The sequence below is a fragment of the Fukomys damarensis genome, unplaced genomic scaffold, assembly GCF_012274545.1.
Source record: "Fukomys damarensis isolate Sample0158 unplaced genomic scaffold, DMR_v1.0_HiC HiC_scaffold_27, whole genome shotgun sequence".
Taxonomy (NCBI): domain Eukaryota; kingdom Metazoa; phylum Chordata; class Mammalia; order Rodentia; family Bathyergidae; genus Fukomys; species Fukomys damarensis.
This window is the reverse complement of record NW_022900939.1, coordinates 56,734-68,331: the sequence shown is the minus strand read 5'-3', so window position 1 is coordinate 68,331 and position 11,598 is coordinate 56,734. Positions and strand designations below refer to the sequence as shown.

Below are 11,598 nucleotides of genomic sequence, written 5' to 3'. Positions count from 1 at the left end.
CTTTCACTTCCTTGGTTAGATTAATTCCTATGTATTTTATATTTTTTTTTGTTTTTTTTTTTTTTTTTTTTTTTTTTTTTTTTTTTGGCTACTGGGGATTGAACTCATGACCTTGTGCTTTTGAGGCAGGCAGTGGAACCACTGAACTAAATCCCCGGCCCTGCTTTTAGTTTTTAAAAATTTGTTTAGTTCTTGTCTTTTTCTTCTTTTTTCCCCTCTTGTCTTCTTCACCAGCTTCCAAAGCTTGGGTGGTCTTGCTTTGTCCTTCAGCTTTGGTTCTAGTCCCTTTCTCTTCTTTTATTCTTCTATTTTTCCTCATCCCTTAAATTTTCCTCTTCTGACAGTAAAAGTGCTGTATTGAGGGGATATTTACTGTATATAACTTTCTGATTTGTTTTAGATTTTGTTATATAGCTATGAATCTTGTACCTATGGTTAAAGGCAGCAAATTAATGGTTACCACAGTCTGTCATTTTCTAGACTGTGCTTGATGCAATTGTTGTTACTGATTGTACTATTTTAGCCAAGGTGACATAGTTGTTATGATCAGTTGTTCTTCTTTGTATGCCAGTACAGAGATTGTCTGGGAGTCAAAAAAATACCATAGTCCAGTAGCAAAGAACTGGGTGGTAGGCCAAATAGGCAGTAATTCTTTCATCCCTAATCAATTGTAGAGACAGGCTCTTAGAACTCAAAAGCCAAAAGCCAGCTACACCTATGGGACATCTCTGAAGAGTAATCGTTTCCTAAAGAAGCCTCTATACTAGTAATAAAGCTACCTGCTATAAGCAATTTATAAGAATCAATGCAGAAAACAAATTAAAAAATAGAAAATGAGAAAACATAGAAGCAAGATGCAGACAGGTATGATTCAACATACACAAATCAATAAATGAAATACACTGTATTAACAGAGTCAAGGGCAAAAACCATACAATCATCTCAATAGATGCAGAAAAAGCATTTGACAAAGTCCAAAATCCATTCATAATAGAAACCCTACAGAAAACTGGAATAGATGGTCTTTATCCCAATCTGATAAAAGCCATATATGACAGTCCAACAGCCAACATCATACTAAATGGTAAAAACCCCAAAAATTTCACTCTAAAATCAGGGACAAAACAAGGATGCCTACTATCCACCATCCTGTTCAATATAGTTCAGGAAACATTAGCCAGAACAGTTACACAATACAGAAATAAAAGGATAAAGATAGGAAAGGAAGAAGTTAAATTATCATTATTTGTGGATGACATGATGCTCTACATAGAAGACCCCCCAAAACTCCACCAAAAGACTTCTAGATTTAATAGCCAAATTCAGCAGCATAGCTGGATACAAAGTCAACATTCAAAAATCAGTAGTATGCTAGTATACAAATAAACTCCTGAGAGAGAAATTAGGGAAACCACACTTTCACAATAGTATCAAAAAAGTGTAATACTTAGGAATGAATCTAATGAAGGATGTAAAAGACCTTTAAACTGAAAAGCACAGTACTCTAAAGAAAGTTTGATGAGCGTTCAGAAAATGGAAAGCCCTTGATCTCTGGTAGGAAGAACAATATAGTTAAAATTGCCACACTTTAAAAATTATAATGCCAATTTAATGCAATCCCAATTAAAATACCAACACCATACCTCATAGAATTAGAGAAAAAATTTGTTTGGAACCAGAAGAGACCTAGAATAGCAAAATAATTCTGGGCAACAAAAGCAGGCCAGGGAGTATCACAATCCCTGACTTGCAGTTATACTGCAAAGCTACTGTGATAAAAACAGCATGATACTGGCAATGAAAGAGACCTGAGGATCAGTGGAACAGATTAGAAGGTGCAGAAATAACTCCAAACACACTCAGCCACCTTATCTTTGACCAGAGGGCCAAACACCTTCACTGGAAAAAAGATGGTCTCTTTAATAAATGGTTCTGGAAAAACTGGCTTTCCACATGCCCAAGATTAAAATCAGACCCATATCTCTCACCATGCACTAAATTAAAATAACAAATGAATCAAAGACCTAAATATCAAAACAGAAACCTTAAGTCTACTGGAAGATAGAATAGGAAGAACTCTTGAAGATACTGGTGTTGGTATAGGCTTTATGAAAAACCCCCAATCACACAAGAAATAATACAAAGAATCAACAACTGGGATCTCATCTTATTAAAGAGCTTTTGCTCAGCAAAAGAAATCACCAAGAGTGAAGAGACAACTCACAGAGTGGGAAAAGTTTTTTGCCAGCTGTTAATCAGACAGAGGGCTAACATTTAGAATATATAAAGAGCAACAAAACAACAAAACAACAACAACAACAACAAGTCATACCCCCCAAATCATGCCTATTCCAAAATGGGCATCTGAAATGAGTAGTCACTTCTTAGACATAGAAGTTTAAATGACAATTAAATATATGAAAAAAAATGTTCAACATCAATGGTCATTCAAGGGATACAAATAAAACAACACTGAGATTCCATTTCATCTCAGAAAGAATGGCTATTATCAAGAAATCAACTATTAACAAGTGCTGGCAGGGCTGTGGAGAAAAAGGAACCCTACTCCACTGTTGGTGAGAGTGTAGACTGGTACAACCACTGTGGAAATCAGTGTGGAGATTCCTCAAAAAACTTAAGGCTAGATGTTCCATTTGTCCTAGTTACTCCTTTTATTGATAGCTTCCCAAAAGAATTAAAAGCATTGTATCACAGCAATATATGCACATTCATGTTTACAGCAGCACAGTTTGTAATAGCTAAATCTTGGAAACAGCCCAGATACCCATTAGCTGATGAATGGATAAAGAAGATGTGATGTATTTATATAATGGAGTACTACACTACCATAAAGAAGGATAAACTTGAGACGTTTCTAAGTAAATGAGTGCACCTTGAGACCATACTCTTAAGTGAAGTAAATCGGACATACGTAATTAAATACTGCGTTGTCTGTCTGGTGTGAGAAACTGAAAATGTAAATAAGAACCAAAATATATAATAGATACTGGGAAATGGGAGGAAAAGATTCCAATGGAAATGTGATCTAGGGATGGGGAATGGGAAAAGAAAGAAGGGAAAAGGAAAAAAACGAGATTGGAAGGAAAAAATGGAGACAAAGGCTTTATAAATAATGAGGGCAAGAGAGGTGGAAGGGAGGGGAGAGGAATGGGAAAAAAGAATCAAGACATATCGTGTGTCAGTCCAAATTCCCTATGACGAATGTGATCATTGTGTATATCTAAACTGTACCAATAAAAGTAATGTAAAAAGGAGTCCATGTTTGTGGATGTGGAAACTATCATACTGAAATGGCAGTCTCCAGCAGATTAATCCATCATTTAAATGTAGTCCCCCTTGAGATATCAGTGAGCTTCTTTTGGTATAAATTGACAAGTTGGTCTTAAAATTTACATGGAAATACAAAGGCCCCAGAATAGCCAAGCATATTGGGAAAGAACAAAGTGACCAAGTCACATGGGGTGTGCCCACATGATGGGGTGCGGTGCCTGCTGCAATATGATGGAGCCAATAGATGCCAAGTAGAGAGAACAGGGCATAGGCTAGGCATGCTGTGATCCCGGCAAGACATACCAACAGAGAGAGACCAGCGAACAAGCCACATGTGGCATGATCTGTACGTAGGAAGAGTCCAGAGGGACAAATCCACCAAGACAGAAAGCAGTTGAGTGGCTGTCTGGGAGTTGAGTGGCGGGAGGTTAAGCAGGGTGGTGGGGGGAAAGGAGGGTAGGGGACAAAGGGAAATGGCTGTCTGTGGGTACAAGGTTGGCTGAGGCTCAGGCTGGGGAGTGGAATGGTTGCAAATAGGCATGAAGAATCTCCTTGGGACCATGGTCATGTTCTAAAATTGGATTATGGTGATGGTTGCACAAACTCTCTAAGTTACTAATCAAATTGTACACTTAAAATTGCATAAATTTTATGGGGCTGTAAATTATATCTGAGAAAAATTTGAAAAGAAACAAGTAAAAATCGCCTTTACTTCTGTGAATTCTTGCTCTTTCCAATGACTGTTGTAAGCCAGGAAAATGGGGCTGGAGCTGGGAGGAGGTGCACAGTCCTGCAGGAGTTAGACTCAGTGGTGGGAAAGTTGCCGCACACTTGGGATAAGGAGCGGTGCTGTGGGGAGGTAGGAGGGTGGGTGGCTCTTGTGCTCCAGACTGTCTTCTTGGAGGCATCAGTGAACAGAACCTCTTCCCGGCACTACCCCAAGGCAAAGATAGGGTGAGATGGCAAACATGAGGAGTCTGAGAATCATAACATAGATGGAAATTTTATGTTATTCAGCACCTTCCTGGAGTAAGAAGGATGAAAGAGTTCTGTTAATTGCGAGAAATAAATTCTCGGGGAGCACAAGGAATTGTTACGTGTCTGTGATGTGAGCACACTTAGCCACCTCATACTTATGGATCCACAGATACTCTTGTGTGTTTATCTGCATATTTGTGTATATATGTGCAAGCGTGTTTATGTCATCCACATGAATCGTCACACTTCAGCACACCCCTAACTACACACATGCTTTCATGTGTGCATACCCACCTACTACTGAGGCATCTCAACATCACTCCGTGTCCACCAGAGTGGAGGTTGTACCATCACAGGCTGTGGGATCCTCAGTGCTGGGAGAGCAGTGAATATTTGTAGCAGCGCAGTTGCTCATCATACTCATGCTTCTGTGTCCACCCCTTCATGGGTATGTTGCTCACCCCTGCCCCAAATACCTGTTAGCTGAACACTGTCCTCTGGGCATCTCTGGGAGACTGTACTAGCAGTCTCAGTCCTTTTAGGAGGTAGAAACTACACAGTGGGCTAAATGGGAGTAGAGCAAAGAATTATTAAACATGATATGAGACTAAGCTATGAGGATACCCTCCAGGCTTCTCGAGGCCGAGGGACAGAGCTCAGGCAGCACACATGGGTTACAGGCTCAGGCCTCACTGCGGAGGTAGCTCAGCCTCCTGCTCACTGAGAGGCTCACTGGGCTGGCCAGGCTGCTACTGTCTGCAGGACAAGCATGGCCGGCACTAGTGGAGTGGGTGTGCAGGGTAGGTGCTGTGGCTATAGGTGGGCCATGGAGAGGACTGCAGAGGGGGTCAGGGTGGTCAGGCAGGGCTGGCTTTCCTGTGAAGTGGGCCCCAGAAAAGTTATCACATTAAGCCTACAGGATTCCCAGCCAAGGCAAAGTTCGCCAGGCATCCTCATGCCATGCCCTGACTGGCATCCTGCTCTTCCCAGCCCTGTCAGAGGAGGCCCTGCCCCATGCACTCCCACTCCTGTACCTCTACCCAGCTTAACATGCCCACTTCAAAGGAGAAGGGCTTATGGAGCTCACTTTGCTATGGCAGGGCACATGTTGGTGTGCCCAGGGCAGCGTGTAAGTAGCAGCAGGAGAGGGGATCCTGGGTCCTTTGTGTGAAGAGAACTCTCCAGCTTGGGGAGAGAGCACTCACAATTGATCCCCAAAGATCTCTGGGCATGTGCAATTTATATTTTTTTCCCCCATCATAGGGCAAATCAAGACCCAGACCTGGAGACCTGATTGAGATTTTCCGAGTTGGCTATGAGCACTGGGCCATCTATGTGGAAGATGACTGTGTGGTCCATCTGGCTCCCCCGAGTAAGAGTGGATACCAAATTGAAATTAAAAAGACTTTTCTTTTATACAGTAAAAGAAAGTGCCACAAATTTTCCCTCAGAAGCCTCTGCCTTGCTTCAAACACACTTATCCCACTGTTATTACCACCGTTCTTACAACTCTGGAGTCCTCTTTCCTCTATGTTGAACTATTATGGCTGCCTTGATATCCTGAATCAATTAAAAATGTATCCCTTTCATGGTCATTTTGACTTTGGGGAAGAGGCAGAAGTCGCATGGTGCCAGAACCGGTGAATAAGGTGCATGAGGACGTTTTTATGAGCCCGCCTTTCCTTGGGATGGCACTTGGCAGCAACATTGACCATATTTCTGATCACATCTTACAAAGGCACGCAGAAAAAAGGATCTCCAGAGTTGCTTCAGAAAGGGGCAAGGATGATGGGATAAATGTGTTTGAAGTGAAGGGAAGCATTCTGACGGGGTTCATGGCAATGTGTCTTTTACTGTAATAAAAATATTAAATGCAATTGTTTACCTTACTTTTTGATTATTCATTGCATTTCTGAGATACCTTCAGGGTGTGGGGAGTAGGTACTTGTGTGTCACTTGTTTGCTGTTCCCAGATGTTGCTCCTGGCTTCCTCGTCACCTCTGTCACCTGCAATCCCACCCCGTCTTTCTGCTGTCCTACTGTGCCCCAGGCTGCTTCCCCTAAACTGCACACATACTCATTTTACTTCTCAGGGCAGCATAAGCACAAGGCTCAGACTGAACTCATGGTTGATCACTGGTGGGAATTTGATGGGAAGCAGGTGGTGATAATAGGGGAAGATTACAAAGGAGTGTGGAACAGTCTTCCTAAACTTGGAAACCCAGATCCCTTCTGTCAGTGGTTGCCTCCAGGGACAGCACAGGGCAGGAAGGAGAGCTACTGTGCTCTCTTTCGCCTTCTACATTTCATGTCCCACTGAATGGAACTACAGGAGGGGATAGCACCAAAGGCTTCTGGCGACATCTTGTTTGCAGCTGTCATCTTTTGTGCAGCCCCTGGCCTTTGACGTAGCCGCTCCTCTTGATGAACCTCTCTGTAGACTCAATTTCTCATCACCTGTTTTCTCAGCCCCATCTAATTTTTGTCCCTATTTCCTGTCTTAATTGAAGGATGTCAAAATTCATCCCCACTTCTTTCCAGGTTAAGTCTAAGAGCGTTGCTCTTGTAAAACCAAAGATAACTGTAACAGTTACGCCCCACATCAGATGTTCCCTTAACAATGGATTCTGCCATCTGTGCTCCCAAGTGTGGAATTGCTTGCTGCCAGCTTTTAGAAAATCAGATTTTCTTGAAAATCATCAGAACAAGGGAACATTTCTTGGTCTTGGATAACTTACACAGAGAAAGGCACACATATCAGCATAGTAGGAAACAGTCTTTACAAAAAACTGACATAATAATGGTAGAGATTTAGGGTTACAGTATAATGTTCCCATACATATAAACTGTATTAGTGAGTTTTTGTGTTGCCAGGACACTATATCCAACATCTGCAGCTTAGACAAGGAGAGGTTTAATTTGGCTCACAGTCTCAAGGATTCAGTGCATGGTCAGCTGGCACCAAGGCAGGAACATCATGGTGGAAGTATGTGGTGGGGTAAAGCTGTTCAGTTCATGACAGCCAGGAGGCAGAGAGGGGACCCATACCAGAGAGGAAGTGATGAAGGACTGCATATACCTAACTGATGTCCTGCCTGCTATGTGCCACCCAGATATACCCAGAAACATGCTTTAGGAATCTGCTTGGCATTCTTTTACATTATTACTATGGCTATTATTGTTGTTGTCATTATTATTGTTATTATTATTGCTGAACATCAAACCTATGGGCCACTGAGCTAAATCCCCAACCCTGCTAGGCATTTCTCAATCCAACAAAGTTGATAGATGAAGATTAATGGGCACATATTCAACATGTAATGATCACATTGGAGTAAATAGTATACACCTCATCTCAAATATTTATTATTTCTTTTTGGTGATTCTCTTCTAGCTGGTTTTATATTTTTTTTAATTAAAAAAAATTTTTTTGTACCGGGGATAGAACTTGGGGCCTTCTGCTTGTGAGGCAGGTGGCGGAACCACTGAGCTAAATTCCCGTCCTCTAGCTAGTTTTAGATGACCATCTACGTGGCCTTGGGTAGGTTCCTTTTCTTCTCTGAGACTCTGACTCTTCTAAGGATTAAATATGGTAATATAGCAGGTTTGCAATGTCTCTGCTTTTCAAAGCTATGGAGCCCTATTTTCAAACAAACCTTTAGTGAAAACCCCTGCTATGTGAGTAGTGATAAAGGCCAAGAGGCTCTAGGTGGATGCTGGTAGGAGTGGGCACCAGAGTCCTGACTGCTGGGCCTCATCTGTGCCCACGAAGGGGAACATATCGTGGAACCACCGTGATTGTGAAACACCTTGATTGTGGGCAGCCCCCTGTATAGGGAGTGGAGATTAGGAAACAACATCAGGTCTAGGACTTGGCTGGGTCAGTGCAGTCCAGTCTAGCGCAACATTGTAAGGTACCATGAGAGTTAGTAATATGGGATTCCTGCCTGATGGAGAATGGAGAGTATGGGCAAAGGCTTCCTTGAAAAGACTCACTTCCTCTCTTCCTCTTCTAATCTTAGGCCGAGCTGGTGCTGTCCCCTGCCACACCTAGCAATTTTCCGACTTCCGTTTGTTTCTGATCTCCAGGTGAGGACTTTGTGGTTGGCAGCATCACTTCTGTTTTTAGCAACCGTGCAGTTGTAAAGTACAGTCGTCTGGAGGACGTACTGCACGGCTGCTCTTGGACAGTCAACAACAAGCTGGATGGGACATACTTGCCCTTGCCTGTGGACAGGATCATCCAGCGCACAAAGAAGATGATCAATAAGACTGTGCAGTACAGCCTGATTGAGGGGAACTGTGAGCACTTCGTCAACAACCTCAGATATGGTGTTCCCAGGAGCCAGCAGGTGTGTCCCTGGCCTGCTTGTGGCTCCTTGTGGAACTTTCTTGGGCTGTGTCAACTCCTCAGTCACCAGGACAGCCATCACTCGTCCTACCATGTTTCTTGCTGTGCTCCTTTTCTTGCAGACCTGGGTAGTTCAGGAGGTATCTACCCCTCCATTTCCCCTTGAAGGAATAGAAAAAGCACTGGATTAATAGGAAGCCTGCCTGGTTGGAGTCCCAGATCAGTCATTGTTGAGGGTGGTTTCCTTGGCAAAGGTGCTGTTTCTGAGATTGTTTCTTCCTTTACAAAGTGGGGATAGATGGAGGTAGATACTTTGTCACAAAAGTTGCACACTTGGAGCATTGGGGTATCTTGGATATACTATTGTTTTTTGAGTTTGAGTTACTTGGCAACTTTAAAAAACAAATTTAAAAGAAAAAGATCTGGATTCCCAACTTGTCTTGAATGACCAATGGATCATGCTGTTGAGCCAGCATTTCTGCTCCTGGCCTCTCAGGCCTGTGCTGTGGCTTTGTGTGCTGTGGCACTGTGGACCATTATTGTTCCACTCACTCCTGCCCAGCCCATCTGTGCTGCTCTGGGCTGCTCTCCCCCATGAAGGGCAGAGAGAAACCAAGTGTGGTGCATAGTGTGTGTTAAAGGGCCCTGAAAGCCTGCATATCTGTAGCAGTTTGGGCTGGTCTTGCTAATGGGGCCTCCTTGTTAAAACTGAATGCCATGAGCAGAGGAAGTTAGCAAATAGATGAAAAAAGCTGAGGATTAAAGGTGGACCATACTGTTTCTGTGGGTCTACTCCATATTTTTCTTACGTGCTGTGAGCAGACTGGGCTTATACTGCCCTACCCTGTTGGTCTTCTCCCTGCTGTTGTGCATCGGCAGCTTCCACTCACTCCCTCTCCGCCTTTGCTTTCTGCGTCTTCCCCCTCAGTGCTCTGCACTCTTTGCTCACCTGAATCCCATCCTTGTGAGGCCTTGAACCAGGGCCAGGGGCTTAGTAAGCACTGGTATTTGTCTGTGAATAGAAGACCCAAGGCTTGAGGGCACAACTGGGAAGAACCCTGGGCCCAGGAGCCACAAGGCACAACCCAGAACTGAGCTTAGATACCAACTCATTGTGTGATTCTGTTCAAGTGAGTTCCCCTGGCTCAGAGTCCCTGTTGTAGAATGAGGGCCTCAGTGGCAGAGGTAGATGATTTGTAGAGACCCTTTGCCTCTGAGCCTGCCTGGGGGCAGAGCCTGTGGGGATGGTTCTGAGGAAGGAAGAGGACCTTCCTGAGGTGGAAGATGCCTCCCTGGGGAAAGGAAGCTAGCAGCCTTGGAAGTCCGTCTTCCTCAATCCAAGTTTCTCTTGGTCTCCTGCAGTTATAGTGTTTTGGAAAGAGGACAGCACAGGCTGGCTCCTTCTCTAGAATTCCAGCAGGCTGGCCTGGGGGGAAATGGTGGGGTGGAAGGCAAACTGGGAAGAGAACTAACTATCCAGCTAACTGATGTGCTTTGCAGGTGGAGCACGCCCTGGTGGAAGGAGTGAAGGCTGCAGGCATGGTGATCTCAGTGGCAGTAGACAGCATGAGGCCGGAACCACTAACTGCCTGAAGGAGCTGCAAGCTCCAAGTAGGGAAGAGCTGCTGAAGAGAACATGCTCTTGTTTTTCCCTTACCCTCTTCTCTCAGTCACTGTACTTAAAGAAAACTGAACTTCTGGAAACATCTAGAATGTATCAAATTACTCTTTTGGTAATACATACAATGTATGAGACCCATGGACCCACAGGTTGGGAAGAACAGATATCTGTTATGTATCTATTATGACCCAAACACTGTGTTCAGTGTTTCATACACTTACTTTTTCTCACTGTAGGAAGAAGCCTTGCTTTTACAGCTCTGGGCTCTAGGCTGTGGGTGCCCATGGCCCTCCACGTTACAGCTCTTAGTAGTTCCCAGCTGCTTGGCAGCCAAGGTTCACTGCCCCCTTGGAAGCTCTCTGCAGTCTTTCTAGTAGCTCCCACTGCTTCTGTGGGACTCTCTGCAGGTCTCCACTTGTCCCTGCCAAATGCCATGGGTCTTTGTGAGTTAAATTTTTTTTTTAAATTTTATTGAGTTTATTGGTACATTTTAGGGATACAGTACAGTTACATTCATTGTTGGGATCATGTACCTTTACATGGCAAGTCTTGATTCTCATTTTTTCCCCTTACCTCTGCCCTCCCTTCACCCCCTCCTCCCCTCCCCATCTACAAACACTTTATTTTCATCTTTTCATTCTCTCACATTTTTTTCTTTTCCCTTTTTGTTCTTCCCCTACGTATCACACCTTCCCTACACCTTTAGCTCCTTTCTTCAAATTTCTAAATGTCAGTAATCTTATTAGAATCTTATGCATTGTTGCAGAATATTCACACCAGGGAAACTATTTGGTATTTACACATGTGTGACTTATTTATTTCACTTAGGAGTATATCTTCAATATGTATCCATTTTCCTATGAATGAATCTATTCTCTCGCTCTTTATGGCTGAGTAATATTCCATTTTATAGAAAAACCACAACTTCTTTATCCAGTTTCCAACGGATGGGCAAATAGGTTGTTTCCAAGATTTAGCTATTACAAACTGTGCCGCTATAAACATGGGTGCACATACTTCTCTGTGATATGATTCTTTTAGTTCTCTTGGAAAGATACCCAACAGAGGGATGGCTGGGTCAAATGGAACCTCCAGTCCAAGCTCTTTGAGGTATCTCCATATTGATTTCCATAGTGGTTGCACTAGTCTGCACTCCCACCAACAATGGAGGAGGGTTCCTTTCTCCCCACAACCCCGCCAACATTTGTTATTGTGTGATTTCTTGATAGCAGCCATTCTTTGTGGGGTGAGGTGGAATCTCAGTGTTGTTTTCATCTGCATCTCTCGAATGACCAGTGATGTGGAACATTTTTTCATATATTTTCTTGCTGCTTTCACTTCTTTGTATGAGAAATGT

General features: G+C 43.3%; 1 protein-coding gene across 1 annotated transcript in view; it reads left to right on the top strand.

The window, feature by feature from the left end:
• Plaat5 (phospholipase A and acyltransferase 5) overlaps positions 1 to 10,305 on the top strand; it is a gene marked incomplete at its 5' end in the record, with an annotated part of 20,325 nt that extends 10,020 nt beyond the window's left edge. The window contains 3 exons of the mRNA XM_010633128.2: positions 5,533 to 5,641; positions 8,359 to 8,621; positions 10,121 to 10,305. Coding sequence (XP_010631430.1) covers positions 5,533 to 5,641; positions 8,359 to 8,621; positions 10,121 to 10,213 — 465 coding nt within the window. The remainder of the gene's footprint in view (positions 1 to 5,532; positions 5,642 to 8,358; positions 8,622 to 10,120) is intronic.
• Between the last annotated feature and the right edge of the window lie 1,293 nt (positions 10,306 to 11,598).